Source organism: Lagenorhynchus albirostris, chromosome 4 (genome assembly GCF_949774975.1).
Source record: "Lagenorhynchus albirostris chromosome 4, mLagAlb1.1, whole genome shotgun sequence".
Lineage (NCBI taxonomy): Eukaryota > Metazoa > Chordata > Mammalia > Artiodactyla > Delphinidae > Lagenorhynchus > Lagenorhynchus albirostris.
In genome coordinates, this window is record NC_083098.1 from 3997938 (window position 1) to 4018713 (window position 20776).

At 46.7% G+C, this 20776-nt stretch overlaps 1 protein-coding gene across 6 annotated transcripts in view; it reads left to right on the forward strand.

Annotated features, from left to right (window-relative positions):
* The window catches only part of RAPGEF2 (Rap guanine nucleotide exchange factor 2), a 244877-nt gene extending 224367 nt beyond the window's left edge, over positions 1-20510 (forward strand). For 4 of the 6 annotated variants that reach the window (XM_060147533.1, XM_060147534.1, XM_060147535.1 and 1 more), the window contains 11 exons: positions 537-920; positions 2691-2902; positions 2992-3115; positions 3712-3735; positions 4786-5009; positions 6454-6648; positions 10006-10158; positions 12729-12954; positions 13859-14418; positions 16725-16997; positions 18430-20510. In XM_060147533.1, coding sequence (XP_060003516.1) covers positions 537-920; positions 2691-2902; positions 2992-3115; positions 3712-3735; positions 4786-5009; positions 6454-6648; positions 10006-10158; positions 12729-12954; positions 13859-14418; positions 16725-16997; positions 18430-18455 — 2401 coding nt within the window. In that variant the 3' untranslated portion in view covers positions 18456-20510. The other 2 variants (XM_060147536.1, XM_060147538.1) reach the window with 2 other exon arrangements.
* The last annotated feature ends 266 nt before the right edge of the window (positions 20511-20776 follow it).

Below are 20776 nucleotides of genomic sequence, written 5' to 3' on the forward strand. Positions count from 1 at the left end.
AGCCTCCGTTTCCTCATCTGACAAATAGGAATAATACCTGTCCCACTTACTTGGAGGGTTTTCATGAAAATCAGATATTTGAACGTTAAAATCTATTTTTAGGATCGTTCTCCTCATAGGATCAAATAGAGGGAGATAGCTTACAGGTTTCTTTGGTATTTGAATAAACAGGTTGGATTGATCAATCTTTCCTGTTTCCTTCCGTAGAGCTTTTTTCATTATTTAAACTGAAAATTTTTTAAATTTAGCTATTTTCTGTCCTTTTTAGCAAAAAAAAAAGGTAATCTAGAAGGCAGGGAAGGACAAGACAAAATGGATTGCACCTGGTACAGATGCAATTCCATGTGATGCGTCAGTTTCTGTCGGTGGCTTCTGGGCCGGGTTCTGTGATCTGGTGACCGAGGAGCTGCTGCCTTCTCTGTCTGTCCTTCCGTCATTCAGTGGAGTGTTCTCACCACCGTTCAGCAGACAGCATCGTTCTTTCAAGGAGTATCGTGAGACTGCTGCTCAGGCTCTGAATTCTGTGTCTCTCACAGGTATTACTTGAAAAACAACATGGAGACAGAGACCCTTTGTTCGGATGAAGATGCTCAGGAGCTGCTGAGAGAGAGTCAGATCTCCCTGCTGCAGCTCAGCACCGTAGAGGTGGCCACGCAGCTCTCCATGCGGAACTTTGAGCTCTTCCGCAACATCGAACCCACTGAGTATATAGATGATTTATTTAAGCTCAGATCGAAAACCAGCTGTGCCAACCTGAAGAAATTCGAGGAGGTCATTAACCAGGAGACGTTCTGGGTAGCCTCTGAGATTCTGCGGGAGACGAACCAGCTGAAGAGGATGAAGACCATTAAGCATTTCATCAAGATCGCTCTGCACTGCAGGGAGTGCAAGAATTTTAACTCCATGTTTGCCATCATCAGGTAAGGGCATATTTGTCGTGAGGTGCGATTCAGTTTGCAGATTTAAACATGCATCAATCCCTGAAAAGCATAGACTCCGTGTGAGTGTAGTAGTTTTTAATTGCATCATATGGAACGATTCTTTTTCTCTGAATCCTAATCTTAATCCTTAATTTAAAATCTCTTGTAATGGATGGACCTAGAGATGATCGTACTAAGTGAAGTAAGCCAAAGACGAATATCATATGATATTGCTTATATGTGGAATCTTAAAAATATATATATATATATAAATGAACCTATTTACAAAACAGAAACAGACTCACAGACGTACAAAACACATGTATACTTAGCAAAGGGGGAAGAGGTTGGCGAGGGGTAAATCAGGAGTTTGGGATTAACAGATACACACGACTATATAGAAAATAGATAACCAACAAGGACCTACTGTGCAGCACAGGGAACTCTCCTCAGTATTTTGTAATAGCCTATAAGGGAAAAGAATCTGAAAACGAATAGATATATTCTTTTTATATATAGATAGAATAGATATATATAGATGTGTGTGTGTGTGTGTGTATGATGAATCACTCTGCTGTGTATACCTGAAACTAACACAACACTGTAAATCAGCTGTACTTCAAAAAAACATTCTCTTTTATACTAATTTAAAGCCCAGAAAATCTGTATTCACCACTTTTTTAGCTCTGTGACTTTGGGCAAATTATTTGAACTTCTCTGAAAGTCAGTTTATTTCTCTATAAAATAACAGTGACCCAAAGAGTTATCAAGTAGACTAAATGACACAACGTATGTGGCGTTCCATCAGCCAGCACAAAGCAGGGAGATGCCTAGTAAATGTTACTTTTCTTCCCTTTTAAGTGCTTAGACTGAGGCTGGAAGAAAGTGCAGACTGAAACAATGAGCAATATTGACGTTGATGATGATGATTCAGTTAGTCATTTTTTCTGTCTAGGAGTTTGATCATGCTCTTATTGGTTTTTTTTTTTTTTTTCCTACATGGCGTATAGTTGCTTTATAATGTTGTGATAGTTTCTGCTGTACAGCGAACTGAATCATTGATACGCGTACATATATCCCCTCTTTTTTGGATTTCCTTCCCATTTGTGTCACCACTGAGCACTGAGTAGAGTTCCCTGTGCTCTACAGTAGGTTCCCATCAGTTGTCTATCGTATACATAATATCAATAGCGTCTACATGTGGATCCCAATCTCCCAATTCCTCCCCTCCCCCCGCTTTCCCCCTTGGTATCCATACATTTGTTCTCTACGTCTGTGTCTCTATTTCTGCTTTGTAGATAAGATGGTCTATACCAGTTTTTTTCAGATTCCACATACATGCGTCAATGTACGATATCTGTTACTCTTGCTGTTCTTATGGCTTTTGTTTCATGTTACAACTCTAGGATATTTGTCCCGTCTGTTTTATCAGACGGCTGCTTGGCACCAAGCACTTTACGTACGGAGAGGAAGCAACGAAACACAGCCCTGCCCTCAGGACACCTGGCATTCCAGTTGTTCTGCCCACAGTAAACAGACCGGGAGGGTGTAAAGGGAAAAAGAGTAAAACCCCTCGGCCCTGTCGCTGGTTCCAGCTTCAGTTCTCATTACCCAGAATCATTACCACTCTTATGAATCCTGTACTTGGCTCTGCATACACAGCGCTCACACAGAGCTGTTACATGTTGAGAAATAAACAGCATGCTCTTCTGCTTACTTCGTAAGGATGAGTCATTTAATTTTATACCGCTTTTCTTTTTTCCCCCTCAGCGGCCTAAACCTGGCACCGGTGGCAAGACTGCGAACCACCTGGGAAAAACTTCCCAATAAATACGAAAAGCTGTTTCAGGATCTCCAAGACCTGTTTGATCCTTCCAGAAACATGGCAAAATACCGCAATGTCCTCAACAGTCAAAACCTACAGCCTCCCATCATCCCCCTGTTCCCGGTGATCAAGAAGGACCTCACGTTCCTTCACGAGGGTAAGTGTAAGTTGGAGGATTTCTGTCTCCACTTGTGGAGGCGTCGGGTAAATGCCATGTGATTCCCTTTTCCTTTTTGCCAATTACAGGGAACGACTCCAAAGTCGACGGGCTGGTCAATTTTGAGAAGCTAAGAATGATTGCAAAAGAAATTCGTCACGTTGGCCGAATGGCCTCTGTGAACATGGACCCTGCCCTCATGTTCAGGACTCGGTGAGTGTGTCCCCCTCAGCAGTGCTCGCGGGGTTAGAGAAGGTTGAGCTTAGCGCTTCCTAGTAAATGAGAAGATTTTGAATAGGCCCGCCTGTAGCATGGTGACATGTACCAGGCTGTGTGGGGAATCTCCGTCGAGCTCTGATTGGGAATGACTGTGATTCCACATCCAGTGCACTGTGGGCTGTCGTGAAAACAGTTGGTCCCTCTGACATTTTTCATTGACCGTGAGGCACAGCTATTTTTATTTTTCAGAACGCTGACTTGCAGAGCTAAAAGGTGTAATGGATAGTATGAACTAAAATATGTAAACAACCCGAACAGTATTGTCTCACTGCCCACACAAGGGATTTAGCCGTCAGTGTAGCCGAGAACGATGAATGCAGTGAAGGAGAGAACAGAAGTCTTTAGAAGCAAATATTTACATATGTTTGTCTTTTGAGCCAGAAAACCGTTGCTGGTCAAATTGTTTGTGTGAGGAGGTTTGTGGGCTTCTAGTACTGCTTGTCCAGAAGTCTAGTCCTTTCTTTCTGAGCTTGTGATCTCTCTGTCTCTCTCTACACCCATGCTTCAACCTCCACGGCTCTCACTTACAGGAAGAAGAAGTGGAGGAGTCTGGGGTAAGTGGCGGGGACACTGCACACCCACACTGTTCTCGTCCCGCTCGTGGCATTGTTTTCTTACCTGCTGTGTTTTCTGATGCTTTGCATTTTTGCATTTTTGTCCTAACCCTCTTGCTCTAGCAGAATTTCAGTTGGCAAACTGACTTCAAGTTTCATCTACTGGGGCTTTTGCTTTCGAGGTCATGACCCAAGAGAGCTGTGAAATGATTGATGATTGTTCTGGGGAGCAGTAGGCCAGGCCTACTCCTGAGCTTTCAGAAAGACTTCATTTTAATATAATTTGTGTGTTCTGAAATGAGAAAAATCTAACCTGGGGTGAGGGGAGAAAGGACGTCAGAAGGAAAAATTGTGCAGTTTAAACGCTATTGCACAGATTTTTGAGAAGTAAATCTATGTCGTACAAAAGGTGCCCCTCGGTGTTAAAACTAAATTTTTTACAGCTCAACTAACTACTGTTTTCATCCTATAAACCAACTCTTTTCAAAAATAATTCTTAACAACTCATGTGCTAGTTTCCATACATGTGTTTTCACATTTGCATGACCATTTTATTAACAGATTGACCATATTCCTTGACGAACTCACTACATTTAACCCAAGCAATAAGAAAACAATCGTGAACATTGTAATTTCTTTAAATTTATGTAAGACATCCTCTTTAGGAGAAAAAAGATTAATGTCACTCTTAATGATTGCAGCTGTGTGTTTATTCTTGCATGAGCTTTTACGTATAATCATTATTACTTGCTGGCTTCTACGAGAGAGCTGTCTTGAATGCTCTATAGAGGCGAAAAGTAGAATTTTCTAGTTGGAACAGAACAAGTGCCAAACATACATGTGTATGTAGAGTGTATGTAGGATTCTTCTCAAACTTGAAAAAAGTTTTTTTGATCTGTATGATTCTCTATTCCTTTGTAAAGTTTACTTACCAGAATGAGGCATGTGGCCTTCTGAACGTAGACTCTTTGTAGGTGTCTCGGCACGTTTCCAGGAGATACAGGGATCCCATGCTGGGGCGAGCTGCAGCTCTACCTTTTCGTCTTCCAGGTCTCTCAGCCAGGGTAGTACAAACGCAACAGTGCTAGACGTTGCTCAGACAGGTGGTCACAAAAAGCGGGTGCGTCGCAGCTCCTTTCTCAATGCCAAAAAGCTGTACGAGGACGCCCAGATGGCCCGAAAGGTGAAGCAGTACCTGTCCAACTTGGAGCTGGAGATGGACGAGGAGAGCCTCCAGACGCTATCCCTGCAGTGCGAGCCGGCCACCAACACATGTGAGTTTCTCCTTAAGGTGGCTGCCGGGTCCGGCTGGAATGCAGACTGGTTTCCTGTGCCGATAAAGCAGGGCTGGGCCCAGGGGGAGCTCGCATCCTGAGGCACGCTCGCCTTTCCCTTGAAGGCGGCTCTGGGGACCGCACGGCGCCGTCCTGGGCTGAGCCCCGTCCGTGCCCAGCGGGGTTCGCATGGGGACCACGACACCGTAGGCTTCTTCGGGGTGACCAACTTTGGTTTCATCCCGACGCAGCCAGAGTGCCGTCAGGGGACACGGGGCAGGTGCAGCTCCCATTTGCATCCCTTGTTCTCTCACAAAGATACTTGCCACGTGATGGGCAGCCTGGGAGCGGCACAGAGCTAGGTGCGCTGGCTGCCTCTGACCCCCTCAGCTCGGCCGGCACTTGGCAATGAGTTCAGCTACGTGTAAGGCAGGAATTCTCCACAGGGAACCACAGCTCAGCCTAATGTGTAGCTCCCCAGCCTTTGAAAGTCCGGCCAGGCCAGAAACGGGGGCTACGTTCTCTTTCTCGGCATCCGTATTTGTAAGACAGAGGCGTTTTCCGTTTAGGACACTTTGGGGTCTTTTATGGGCAAGTTTGAAGATACTTTCTATAGGACTTAAATGTTAGGTCATTTGAGAAAGATTCAGGTTATCAGACGTACCCAGGACACTCTTAAAGCACCGTGTGTCATGGTGAAGAGTTTGTCCTCAAGAGGGAGAGGGGTCTGAGTTCAGATCCTGTTTGTTCCTTGTACTAACAGTGTCACCTTAGGCCGGTTACTTGAGCTCCATTATGTGTAAGATGGGGGAAGGAAGTCATTGAGTTGTCTTCAATATTAATACACTTAAAATACAGCATTTAATTGCCCTGTTAAATTGGCTTGCTTTCCATCTGCCGTGGAATTATACACTCAGTACAGTGCTCAAGGAGTATTGGCTGCTATTAGCAACATAGATAATTCTACCCCATTGGAGAGAGAATTTGATAGTGACAAGACTGCAGCTAGTATCATCTGCTAAATTAAAACTAAGCTCATATATGTCAAGACACTTTGGGTGTCATTTTAGAAAAATAATTCCTAGTGGTCTTCCTGTTGTAGCTTGTATAATAGGTTTGTGTTTTTCGTAGACATACGTACAGCGTACTGAGCTATCCACATTTTTCGTTTCTTTTTAAATGTGGTACTTGAAACAGTATCATCTCTTGAGACGGCTTGTTTCATAAAGTGAATCTTGGTTCCGTCGCGCCTTCTTTCTGTGACGGAGGCTCTCCCCCCGCCCGCCCCTGTTTCTCTCCTTTATCTATGGGCCACAGGGGAAAAAAAGATACATATTTCAGTGTTCTAACTGTAGGAAATGCTCGTGCGGTTGTAAAAGTATCCCGTGTGTGGCCACTAACTTCTTAAACTTCTCGTTCTGTTTTCACACCGAACAATTACCAGTGCCTAAGAATCCCGGTGACAGAAAGCCTGTCAAGGCCGACACCTCCCCGGTGGCCCCGAGGGCAGGGCTGCAGCCGAAGCCGCCGCCGCAGGCTCCGCAGCCGTCACAGAGGCCCAGCCCGGGGCTGCAGCTTCCCGCCGTGCCCCTCTATCCTTCTCGGAAGAAAGTGCCCCTACGGGATCTCCCGCCTTTCGGTAGGTGACTAAGTTCGCGCACACTTTTTTTTTTTTTCCCCTCTAATTTACTTTCTGTTGAAGTAGAGTTGAATTACACTGTTGTGTGACTACAGTCAGTTAATCTTTGACAAAGGAGGCGGGAACATGCGGTGGGGAAGCCACAGTCTCTTTGGCGAGTGGTGCTGGGAAAGCTGGACGGCCGCCGCATGCAAATCAGTGACGTCAGGACACATGCCCTCGCGGCCGGGCAAAAGCATGAACTCACAATGGCTCACAGACTTCAACGGAAGACAGGACACCATGCAACTCCTGGAAGAGAACACGGGCAAAACATTCTCTGACATAAATCGTAGCAGTGTTTTCTTAGGTCAGTTTCCCAAGGCAATGGACATAAAAGCAAAAAATAAACAGATGGGACCTAATGAAGCTTACAAGCTTCTGCTCAGCGAAGGAAACCGTAAACAAAACGAAAAGACAGCCCGTGGGCACTTCCCTAATGGCGCAGCGGTTAAGACTCCGCGCTCCCAGTGCAGGGCGCCCGGGTTCTATCCCTGGTCCGGGAAACTACATCCCACATTGCATGCTGCAACCGAGAGTTCTCATGCCACAAGTAAGGAGCCCCCGAGCCGCAACCAGGGAGCCCACCTGCCACAACTAATACCAACACAACCAAATAAATAAATATTAAAAAAAAAAAAAAGAAGAGGCAACATTTGGTCTGGGAGAACATATTTGCAAACAATGTGACCGACAGGGACTTGATTTCCAAAATATGCAGACGGCTCGTATAACCCGACAACAAAAAAACAAACAACCCACAACCCTCTTTTGGTGCTGTTCATTCACTGCCTGCTTCTCAGACTAGGAAGCGATACTTATCACGGGTAACTTCATCTGGTATACTTGAGTGTCCCTCTGGTTGTTCCCTCTTTATGAGACATTAATGTTCACAGAGTTAAACTTTACTTTTACCCGTGAGAAGGACTGTTTTCATAGAGCATCTCATTTAATCATGCTCGTTTGTCATAGCAGTGGAGGCAAGGCATGCCATGGGGAAATTATGCTATTACTCATTTAATTTTTAACAAGTACAGAGGCTGTTTTGTCCATATACCTTGTTTAAGCTAGCTTTGCCTCAGGATCAGTGAGTTGCTGGAATTTAGGCGGAATATTTTTAAGTGAAATGATTCGTCTGGAGGCGAACTCTCATTTGTTGAATCACTGATTCTGTAACTTGGGAGGAAAATACAGTCAGTTCGTGAATGTTAAAGGAGCCAAAGCAGGGACTTCCCTGGTGGTCCAGTGGTAAAGAATCTGCCTTCCAGTGCAGGGGATGGGGGTTCAATCCCTGGTCGGGGAATTAAGATGCCACATGCCGCAGAGCAGCTAAGCCCATGAGCCACAACTACTGAGCCCACGTGCCACAACTACTGAAGCCCGCGCGCGTAGAGCCCGTGCTCCGCAACAAGAGAAGCCACCGCAATGAGAAGCCTGCGCACCGCAGTGAAGAGTAGCCCCCGCTCGCCGCAACTAGAGAAAGCCCGCGTGCAGCAACGAAGACCCAACGCAGCCAAAAATAAAAAAATATTTACATTGTTCCCCCATCACAAATGAACTGAATTAGTGTTCCTTTGTCCACTGTTTTGTTTTTTTTTATAATTATTATTTTTTTTTTGGCCGCACTGCGCGGCATGCGGGATCCTAGTTCCCTGACCAGGGATTGAACCCGTGCCCCCTGCAGTGGAAGCGTGGAGTCTTAACCACTGGACCACCAGGGAAGTCTCTCCACTGTGTTGTTAATATTCTTATATTCCCAAGTCCCCCGTAAGCCGACCTCTACTGCCTCTTTTCTGTCGAGCTTCTGATATGGACACAGCCTGTTAACCCCCATGTAGGTGTACCTGATGGAAAGCCATCCCCAGCCCCCTTCCCCAGAGAGACTCTCTCTCCAATATTTTTAGGCCTATTTGAATTTATGACCTTTAGAAATGCGGATGGGATAGTCATGCGTCTTCTTAGGATAGTTTCACATTTAAAGTCACAGAATATAACATAGTGACTTAGAGATGCTGGGCCCACCCCCATTCATGAAATAAATTTTGTCTGAATACTTCCTGTATTTTTCACTTCAGTGTCTTCGTCATCCCTAGAGCTACTTTTGAAGTGGAACAGATTTTTCTGAGGCATAGCATCTTCACATCCATCTTCACTGTTTGAAGGCAGCACTTTTTGAATCTGTGAATGATGCTGGCTTGGAAATCTTTTCCAAATCAAGGCTATTCATTCGTGTAGCTTTAATGTAGCTGGTATTTTCATGTACCCTGTATATATCAGCATCTGCACATGTAATTAAAAGATTGCTTGAAAAGCCATTTTTAAAAGATTGTATTAAAGTAGTATCGCACACTTACAGGTGTTGAGGTGAAATGAAGAATTAGATCTCCGTTCAATTTCATTGCCTCCTTTTTAATGGATTCTGTGAAGTCTGAGAACATAAAAACTAACGTTCACTGAGGTAGTGTCAACCTGTAATGCTTTCCCTCCGGTCTCTTTGTTGTTCAGAATGAGGTGATTGAGAGTGCCTCATAATGAGGCTTAGAAAACATCTCTTAATGTGACTCCCTCGTTCCTGAAAGTAAAATTTTAGGGGAAAAATCACCTGGTGTTGGCACATGGAATCCTTTTTCTTCCGCCCTACGTCATCCGACTAGATCGTGCACTTGGCGCTGCGCTGGATGGCTTCCCCCTCCACGCCCCTTTACCGCACTCCTGGGAGCCCTCCCCGGTGGCTTGCAGGACGCTTCTGGGACCCAGCACTCTCTGGGTCCCCTCCTGCCTTCTCTGTCATCCGCTTACTGATCAAATACTGGCCTGATTTCTTAGCGCTCCATCAGTCTGTTTTCTCGCTACTTCCTTTGGGCTCTTGGCTTTCCTTCCATCACTCCCACGTCCCATGAGCTAACTTTTCCAACACCACCAAAATACCTGTTCCCAACCCAAACTTGAGTTCTGATAAATCTTCTGAGCTGCGCCGCTCTCACCCTAACCCAGAGTATTTCCAGATCATCTCTTTGTTTCTTCATCGCTGCCTGATGTATTGTTGAAGAGGGTGGTGGTCGTGGTTTGGAACCCAGAGTGGAATGGCAGCAGCAGCCTTTCTGGTCCTCGGCAGGTGTCAGCAGACACACGGCGGGCACCTGGTGCCCCCTGCGATCTCACTGTTTACACGGGCAGAGTACAGAGACCATCGAGCCTGGAAACAACCTGCCACGACATGTGACATTCAATCTTAACACAAAAAAAGTGGTTTTGTTCTTCACGGTAGTCTTTTCAGTCTTGGAAATGCATGTTGAAATCATTTTCTTTCTCTTACAGGTATAAACTCTCCACAAGCTTTAAAGAAGATTCTTGCTTTGTCTGAAGAAGGGAGCCTTGAGCGCCACAAGAGGCCGGCAGAAGACACGGTATCGGATGCGTCCTCCCGGCTCTCCTCCCCGCCGACCTCCCCGCAGAGCTCGCCAAGGAAAGGTGACTGGGTGACCCCTCTTCTCCTTCATGGGGACCTGTGCTTTCAGCTGTGATCAATTCTAGTTAGAGATTACATCACTTCTGACATTAGAGTCGTTTGAAATGACCTTGGGAATTTGCTGGCGGTCCAGTGGTTAGGACCCCATGCTTTCACCGCCAAGGGTGTGGGTTCGATCCCTGGTCGGGGAACTGAGATCCTGCAAGCCGCACAAGTGCCCCCCCCCCACCAAAAAAAAAAGACACGATATGTAACACCCAATGGATTTTTTTTTTCTCCTCAGTTTATAAATTTGGAAGAATTTTGGTACTTTTTAATATTATAGTTATAAATAAATAGTGTCAAGCTTATATAACTATATAAGCCCCTTCAAAAATTCATTTTTTTACTGATTGTAAGTGTGGAAATAATTCTTTTTATACTAACAGTTGTTCTAACTAAATATAATTACATAGCATTCATCACAGAGTAGAGGCCTATAAAAACATAAGAAAAACTGCTATCTTCCTGATTTATCTTTCATTGTGTTAACATGAGTCTGGATTATCTTTTTTGTTGCTATCTTGTTTTATTTTTAAGGAGATTAAATTTTAGGCACTCAAACTCTCCTTCTGATATTAATGCTTTCTTATCTTAAAATACTAGATCACTTTCTGCTGCATAACCTCGGGGTTACTTTCTCCCCACCCTATAATTGAATGGGCGTAAGTAAGCCGGTAATAAACGGCCAGGACAGTTTTCACTAGACGAGGCCAAAGAGATTAATCCGTTGTTAGATTTCACCGGCACAACAAGTACCTTTCCTGCTTTACTTTTCAGCTGTCTCAGACATGTGTGCGTTCTATGGGGGTATCAGTCTCTAGTCCTTGTTCAGTGGGTGCGTCTGAATTCTTCTCTCGTCCGTCGTTGGGTGGCAGTGGCAGTCAGCTGAGATCGTTTGGCTGCGGGCAGTTGGACTAAACCAGCTCCCCATCTTCTCGTGGAAGCGAGAACAGTAGCAAGAATAACAGTGCACCACGGACCTACGGGATAGGTGGGCCAGCAGGAAAGACGGGAAGGGGTCATCTCATTAGCTGAGGAAACTGGGACGATTCCTCCCCATGCCACATGCTCCACCTGAGGGATTATTTCTCTAGAGATTTTGTTTTTTGCGGGGTGGGGCGTAGACTGTTCAGGGAGGGTTTGAAATCTTGTCTGTCAGAACCTGCAGCGTGGTTTATAAGAAGACATTTCATAGGTGAACACGTGAAATCTTATCAAGACCTGTGCAACCTTTTAAAAAAATAAATCAGGAATTCATAATTTACTGAAAGGATGGGGAAGTACTCTTCAGAGAGTAAATCAGCAACATTTAGGTGCTCTAGATGGCATTGTTTTATTAGGTTTTCATTGGGTACATATAATCATATAAAATCAGTAAAAAATAAATGAATACTGAGAAAGGAGTATTTGGATTTTTTTGTTAAAGATGTCAAGACAAGCCTCTCTTCCTTTGTGACTTTCAGTTTTAGCAACAAAGAGTTAAGGGTCCTTCAGGCCAAAAAATGGACATCTGTTTAGACATAGTGACGGTCCAGGGAGAAAAATGGAGATTTTGTACATTATGTCCTTCAAAACAATTGGCTTTCATGTGATTTATCCAATATATTATCAATGCTGAAAAATCAAATGGCAAAAATCCAAAGATATCTTCTTCAAGTCTTATTTCTCATTCATACATGTCCATTTAAAATTATAATGCAGGGGGCTTCCCTGGTGGCGCAGTGGTTAAGAGTCCGCCTGCCGATGCAGGGGACACAGGTTCGTGCCCCGGTCCGGGAGGATCCCACGTGCCGCGGAGCGGCTGGGCCCGTGAGCCATGGCCACTGAGCCTGCGCCTTTGGAGCCTGTGCTCCGCAACGGGAGAGGCCACAGCAGTGAGAGGCCCACGTACCGCCAAAAAAAATTATAATACAGGGACTTCCCTGGTGGTCCAGTGGTTAAGACTCAGTGCTCCCAATGCAGGGGGCACGGGTTCGATCCCTGGTCTGGGAACTAAGATCCCATATGCCTCACAGCGTGGCCAAAATAAATAAATTAATTAATTCAAAAAAACAAAAACCCAACATTAAAAAATAAAAATATAATGCAGATCTTTCCAGTGGAGTTATTCTATGCTGTAAAGTTCTAAAAGTGAAAACTCCATTGAAAACAAAATTACTACTGACTTTGCAGGTTGAGAAGAAAACCATACTTTTAAATATCATCCTAGTCATTCTTCATAGTTTCGTTTACATAGACTAATGTAGTATAAGTTATAGTTCAGAGAGCAGCGTCTAGTCGTGCCGTGATCCCGTCTGCATCCATTCCTGGGTCATACGACAGTGTGTTCTTTTTTCCTCTCTAAACTTTCATCAAACACACTAAACTGCAATTGAGTAAAACTTGACTGTAGCTCAGTCCCCAAGTAGAGTGTTTTCTCCCCAGTTCCGCGGTGGCACCTATGGCCTGCATTCTGGTTTTGCTACTGAGGAGACGTCAGCTGGACGCCGTGAACCCTCGGTGTCTAAGGACTGATGTGTTTCCCACGCAGGCTACACTTTGGCTCCGAGTGGCACCGTGGATAACTTCTCAGATTCCGGCCACAGCGAAATCTCCTCACGGTCCAGTATCGTCAGCAACTCCTCCTTCGACTCGCTGCCCGTCTCGCTGCCCGACGAACGGCGCCAGAGGCCATCGGTCGGCACTGTGGAGACCAGCCTGGCCGCAGGCCGGCCGGAGAGGCGGCCGGCGGGGGAGCCCGACCAGTGCAGCCTGGGGTAGGGGCTCGTCCGTGTGCTCGCTCCTCTCTTGCACGTGTGCGGGGCTGTTCACGGGACGCCCAGGGGTGCTCTCCCAGCCCAGTTCTGACGCTCACCATTTCCCGATCACGAAGCGTCATGCAGACTGCTTTCCCAGTGAGGTCCGTCCTGCGCTGGGACACGTTTGCTCTGCGCTGAGGGCAGGGGGCGACTCAGTCCAATGAGCTGCTTTCCCGAAATAGTCAGATTGTAGTGAACACTGTAAGGAAAGTGCTCCTTTACTGTAAGCAGGTCAGTGCTCCTTTCCCCCGTGTTGATATTGTGGTGACGTCACAGGGGAGGAAACTGGACAGGGCCGAGTGGCCACTGTCGCTCAGTCTGATGGGGCCTAATCCTCTTCCTGGAAGGAAAGGAGGCCGCCTTTCGAGGAAAAAGTGGTTGCGTTTTAGCACAGAGTTATTAGTTAACAATCTTGGCCTTTCCCCTCCCCTCCCCTCCCCTCCCCTCCCCTCCCCCTCCCCTCCCCTCCCCTCCCCTCCCCTCCCCCTCCCCTCCCCTCCCCTCCCCCCTCCCCTCCCCCTCCCCTCCCCTCCCCTCCCCTCCCCCCTCCCCTCCCCTCTCCTCCCCCTCCTCCCCCCTCCCCCCTCCTCCCCCCTCCCCCCCCTCCCCCCTCCCCTCCCCTCCCCTCCCCCCTCCCCTCCCCTCTCCTCCCCTCCCCCCTCCCCTCCCCTCTCCTCCCCCTCCCCTCCCCTCCCCTCCCGTCTCCCCTCCCATTCCCTCCCCTCTCCTCTCCTCTCCTCCCCTCCTCTACTCTCTTGTCCCCTCCCTCTCCCCTCCCCTCTTTTCTGGCCCCCCTCCCCCCTCCCCTCCCCTCCTCTTCTCTTTATTATTTTTTTTTCTTTGTTTCCCTTTGGCCGCCTAGGTCCTGTGCACCGCTGTCTGAGAGCCGGGGCCTGTACGCTGCAGCTACAGTGATCTCTTCTCCCAGCACAGAGGAGCTTTCCCAAGACCAGGGGGACCGAGCCTCACTTGACGCTGCCGACAGCGGCCGAGGAAGCTGGACGTCGTGCTCCAGCGGCTCCCACGACAACATCCAGACCATCCAGCAGCAGAGGAGCTGGGAGACGCTCCCCTTCGGGCACGCTCACTTCGATTACTCAGGGGACGCCGCAGGGTTATGGGCCTCGAGCAGCCACGTGGACCAAATCATGTTTTCCGACCACAGCACAAAGTACAACCGGCAGAGTCAAAGCCGAGAGAGTCTCGATCAAGCCCAGTCCCGGGCAAGCTGGGCCTCCTCCACGGGGTACTGGGGAGAAGACTCGGAGGGGGACACGGGCACCATCAAGCGCAGGGGGGGGAAGGACGTTTCCCTCGAAGCTGAGAGCAGCAGCATGATGTCTGCGAGCGCCGAAGAAGCCAAGCCCGTCGCCATGGCTGCCCACGTGGCCGTGCCGCCCAGCGCCACCAAGGGGCTTATCGGTAAGCTGACTGCGGGCTCTGTCGTGTCTGGGTCGTGGCTGCACCCTGACTTATTTCAAAAGTAAAAGCATGTGTTTGCGGTTCTCCTCCTCATTCTGCCCCACCCATTGCCGTGTAGGCCTTCCAAGTTAGCAGTGCACTCAGGATTTTGAAATGAATGGTGGCTAAGACTCCAGGTTCTGTGGTCAGGTGCTTATAAATACCCTGCAACAGTCAACCTTCCATGCACCGTAGCTGTCGGGATCAGTAGGTTGTCCTTATGGATGTTATCTGCTCTGGCGTTGATCTTCTCAGCTGAAAATTATCAGGAAGGATGGCCATTCTCTCTAGAGGAAGAATATTTTTTTGTTTAATTGGAACTGTTCTAAATGTTTTACTATTGTATTTTGTTCCCTTGAATTGTATATTTAGAACTTTACCCTTTGCATATATAAAAATCTTCTGTTCATGTTTGTTATGCAGGTAAATTTTTCTGTGCTAGACAGATTCCCTCTGCACAGGATAGAACAAGGAGGAGGGTGCTGAGAGATAAGGTAGTGTGTAAGAGCCTGGGAGTCAGGCAGGCTGTGGGTCTGAATCCCTGCTTTGCCACTTTCCTAGCTTTGCGACACTGGGCAAGGCACTAAACAGTGTCTGTTTCCTCATCTGTAAAATGAATTTAATAATTTCTACCAGTGCAGTTGCTATGAGGTTTAAACGAAATCTCTGCAAAACACTAGTGCCTAGTTAGCAGTTCATAAGTAGATGAAAGACACTATCACTTCGCTGCTGCTGTTTCTGTTGTGAAGTCTCTTATGCTCCTTCAATGCTATCGGGATATATTCTCTATGGCACGTTCAATGTCTGTATAAAGTGTAGGGATACGTCATAGGATACAGAGTGAGAAATTCTGGAATATAATCTTCACAGACATCACTTTCATAAGTAGGGAAATTGTAGTTATTTTATCACGCAGTCATGGGTGGATGTCGAGTTTAATATCTTTTCAAGATGAATAAGAAGACAGTTAACACCTATTCTTAGGTTGCAATTTTTAAAGCACTTTTTTTTTAATTGAAGTATAGTTGATTTACAATATTGTTTAGTTTCAGGTGTACAACAAAGTGATTCAATTATATATTTTTTTTCATATTATTTTCCATTATAGGTTATTACAAGATATTGAATATAGTTCCCTGTGCTATACAGTAAATCCTTGTTTACCTATTTTTATGTAAAGTGGTGTGTATCTGTTAATCCCAAACTCCTAATTTATCCCTCCCCTCTTTTCTTCCCTTTGTAACCATAAATCTATGAGTCTGTTTCTGTTTTGTGTATAAATTCATTTGTATTATATTTTAGATTCCACGTATAAGTGATATCATAAGACATTTGTCTTTGTCTGGCTTCCTTCACTTAGTATGATCATCTCTAGGTCCATCCATGTTGCTGCAAATGGCATTATTTCATTCTTTTTTATGGCTGAGTAATATTCCATTGTATATATGTACCACATCTTCTGTATCCATTCATCTGTCGGTGGGCACACGCGTTGCTTCCACATCTTGGCAGTTGCAAATAGAAAAGCACTTTCTTTTAACAAACTAATACACAGAATTTTTATTGCAAAGGCAAGAAGAATGATTTAAGTTCCTAACAGTTGAGTTTAGAAAGTTGAAGATAATAAAACTTTGCTTTTACTTGCCTTTACAGATTCATGTTTTGTCATGAAATTAATATAAAAGGACTTCGAGAAAAATACATACCTCACATGCACATGGTTTTAAGTTTTGAAATTTGCATCATTTTTTGTACTACTCTTCCAAATTTATTGTGATTCCCTATTTTCCGAAGTGAGGCCCAAGACTTGAAAGTAACCTGGGATTGATTCTCTGCCTGGTGAGGGTAGATGGCCCAGCAAAGAAGAACAGCTCGCCTGGCCCCCGGGGCAGGGAGAGCGGAGCTAACCGCTGACAGGCACCACTCCCGTGTTGCAGGCGTGGGACTGGGTGCCTTTCTGTTCCCTTTGCTCCATGTTTCCAGTAAACCCCAGGGTTGGGCGTTAGCCTGGTTACTGCGTGACAGGTAGAGTCGCTCTGTGGTGACCCGGTGAGAGTTACAGGTACTTAGATTGCTTAGTTTTGCCTGTGCCGCCGGAGATGACCCGGTGCGTGGCGGGTTTGGTGCGCACAGCCCCACACGCCTTTCACCGTGGGCGCTGTTCGTCTTGGTCGTCCGTCCTCCTTCCCGATGAGCGCACGTGGCCTGGGATGCGCTCCCCCCGCCCTCCCATGCTGACCGCGGCGCCTTGTCTCTCCCTCCCGCAGCGAGGAAGGAGGGCCGCTACCGGGAGCCGCCGCCCACCCCGCCGGGATACGTGGGCATCCCCATCACCGACTTCCCCGACGCCCACCCGCACCCCGCCCGGAAGCCGCCGGACTACACCGTGGCGCTGCAGCGGTCCAGGATGCTGGCCCGGCCGGCCGAGACCCCCGCCCCGGGCGGCGCCAGGCCCGCCCCGCGGCCGCAGTGGCACCGGCCCGGCGACGACCCACGCCCCGGCCCCTGCGCGCCCCCGGGCCTTGCCACCGAGGAGGACGGTACATGCGCTTCCCCCAGAGGCCCTGCTTCCCGCCCAGGGTTCCACGCCCGCCCCAGGCCTTGGTGCCAGCCGTTGGGTTGCGTTTTGCTCTTTCCGAAGTGGCTGGAGAAATAACTAAAGATTGCGGAGGGGTCCCCTGTAATACCGTGTGGGCATGGGTGCATTTCCCTCCTAATCCTCGGTTTTCTGAGGAAATGCTATGAGTCCCAGATGAAAGTCTGGTGGAAAAACCCACTTCTCTAGAGCTCTTTTGCCTTCTCTGTACGAGTCCAGCTGGCCGTGCTGGGGTGAGGTTGAAGGGGGAGACCATGCCCCCCTCCTTCCTCCTGCTTTTAAGGTTTGAGTTTAACATGTTTTATTCTGGAAATAATCATTATAGGAAGAAGCAAAACACAATTCATGAAAACTACTTGTAATCCTGCCACTTGCAGATAACTTCCATTAGCATTTTGTTAAATATCCTTCTAGACTTTTTTATATGTATACACGTGTACATTACTTAAGAAGTCATGTGTTGTTTTATAACTTTTTTCAATGAATTTATCATTCATGAGTTTCCAGTCAGTAAATATACAATGTATTTTTATAGTGGGTATGTATATTTAAAGATGTGCATCCCATATACTTTATTTTAAACTTTTTTTTTTTATAAATTTATTTATTTTATTTATTTATTTTTGGCTGTGTTGGGTTTTCGTTGCGGCACACAGGCTTTCTCCAGTTGCTGCGAGCGGGGGCTACTCTTCGTTGTGGTGCGCGGGCTTCTCATTGCGGTGGTTTCTCTTGTTGCAGAGCACGGGCTCTAGGCGTGTGGGCTTCAGTAGTTGTGGCTCGCAGGCTCAGCAGTTGGGGTGCACGGGCTCTAGAGCGCAGGCTCAGTAGTTGTGGTGCACGAGCTCAGTAGTTGTGGCTCATGGGCTCTAGAGCGCAGGCTCAGTAGTTGTGGTGCACGGGCTCAGTAGTTGTGGCTCCTGGGCTCTAGAGCGCAGGCTCAGTAGTTGTGGTGCACGAGCTCAGTAGTTGTGGCTCGTGGGCTCTAGAGCGCAGGCTCAGTAGTTGTGGTGCACGGGCTCAGTAGTTGTGGCTCGTGGACTCTAGAGCTCAGGCTCAGTAGTTGTGGCACATGGGCTTAGTTGCTCCGCGGCACGCGGAATCTTCCCGGACCAGGGCTCGAACCTGTGTCCCCTGCATTGGTAGGTGGATTCTTAACCATTGCGCCACCAGGGAAGCCCCTTAAACTTTTTTATTATGATTAATCATTAGGTAGAAAAACAGTTGAGGATCTTAGGTGACCTATACTAAGAGAACATAGCTGTGGTATCTTTATTTAGCACGTCGGTGAACACGTTCTCTCTAAGCACAAGAAAACGACTTGCTCGCTTATTGATTTTTCTTTTGTTTCTTCCTTTCTTTCGTGGTTGCGTCAGCAGAAGACGAACAAGTGTCTGCGGTTTGAGGCACGGGCTCCTCTGCACCCGTGTTGGCCACCCACAGGAGAGCACAAGAAGACGTCCCCTAGCGTCAGAGCCTTGGAGCTCACACTCTGAGGATGGTGGACCCGTTTGCCTCCTTCCCTGCCTTAAAAGCAGCATGGGGCTCCTTCCCTCCTTCTTCCTGTCCCCTTTGCATGTGAAATACTGTGAAGAAACCGCCCTGGCACTTTTCCGCCTTGTTGCTTGAATGCACAGCGCAGCGTCTCCAAGCTCCTGTGGCTGCCTGCCACGTCACACAGCATCATTCCAGACTCCAAGGTCATCACCACCCATGAGTCACTCTGGCTGCACTTCTCCACGCCTGGAAGGAGTTTTTAAAAAAATCTTCCTTTTAGATTTCAATCCAGTCCTAGCACTTGGTTTCATTGGAATCGGGAGAAAAGCCAGCCATGGAACTGCTTGGGGTCTTTAACCCACCAAGGAAGACAAAGGAAAACAATGAAATCCTTTGAGTACAAATGCTTGTCCGCTTGTTTACAGTGCCCTCCTCCGTTTTTTTGGGTTTTTTTTTTTTTCTTTTCTTTTAAATGAGTTTAATGATTGTGTTCAGAGAGTAAATATTATATCCATTTAATGATTTTACAGTATTATTTTGAACCTTTAAGTAGGGTTGCCAGCCGGGGTTTCTCAAAAACCAAATATGCCGGACAGGGTGTGGTCACACCGGGGAGAGGGAAGGCCGGCCCACAGCCCCGCTTCCTGTGTCCCGCCGCGCCTGGGAAGCGCCCTATCCTGGAAGCGTGAGATGTTAGCCAATTACCTAGACCCCAAGGCCCCCGGCCCCTCCTTCCCCAGGGGCTGGGGCTCTTCTTTACAACTGTTTGCACATGGCCGGGGAGGGAACTGGGACTCTTGCGTCCTGTGTCTGAGCCTGTGGAGCACAGGGCAGTGTCACCCGAGGGCGTGTCCTGCTCCATCGAGACAGACAGCAAACCCCATGTTTTTTTAAATTATGTTTCTTTGATTTCTGTTTATTTAGCTTTAGGGATTCTCTTGCTTGTTTTCAAAGAGCCACGTTTATAACTGGATAGCATTGCAGTGAAAGCAGCTCGGGGTGTTGGCGCTAAGGCCAGCTATTCATACTGCTCTTCCAAGACAGCCTCCCCGTATCGATCAGTCGCCATGAGGGAATAAACAAGCCTCTGACGTGAAGATGATCAAAAGATCCAGAACCCAGTGCGGTCCGCCAGCCTTTGTTTGCAAGGCGGGTTGGTCGCCGAAGACTGACCCGTAAGTGGCTTTACGGACGCCGAGACGGAGAAGGCCTGAGTGTAGCAACCACGTGTTCACAGCTGCTATTAACCCCAGAAGGACTGAGATGACCCCTCCAGTCTATTTTTGTGTTGTTTTTGCACAGACTCCGGAAAAGTGAAGGCTGCCAATCCGAGTAGTACTCAGATGTGAGGAACTGCTGGTCTTGGATTTTTTTTCCATTAAATTCAGCTGATCATATTGATCAGTAGATAAACGTAAATAGCTTCCAATTTTAAAAGTCAAATTGCAGTGTTTTTTCACTGTATCAAAGCAATGTCAGTGCTTTATTTAATAATTCTCTCCTGTATCATGGCATTTGTCTACCTGCTTATATATGACATTATCAATGATGCATTTGTAATTTTACATGTAAGATGCGTTATTTGCCAGTTTTCTCCTCTAGGCCGTGGACCTCACGTGCATCTAGAAAGACAGAACTCTTGCTCTACACAAGTCGCACAAATGTTATCTAAGCATTAAGTCACCGTAGAACATAGGACTGTAACCTCAGTTCGCTCTGTGATGTCAAGTGCAGAATGTACAATTAACTGGTGATTTCCTCATACTTTTGATACTACTTGTACCTGTATGTCTTTTAGAAAGACATTGGTGGAGTCTGTATCCCTTTTGTATTTTTAATACAATAATTGTACATATTGGTTATATTTTTGTTGAAAATGGTAGAAATGTACTATGTTTATGCTTCTACGTCCAGTTTGTACAAGCTGGAAAATAAATAAATATAACATAATGCCTTGCCTATATTCTTAACGACTCGTGCATGCTTTTTCTTACTGAAGCGTAAGAAAGCCCTTGGATCTCACTGCAGGCGCGAGTCCACAGGGCACTGAGGGTAGACCGACGATGTCGCCTAAAACTGCCCAAATAGCCTATTCTTTTAGGTAGCTTTCTGTTGATTCAGAGAAAAGAAATTGATATCATTCATGTTAACAGAAATTAATATCACTCATGTGTCCAGAATTCATAGTGTTTGAGATTCAGTGAAAAGTTACGATATCACTATGTATCT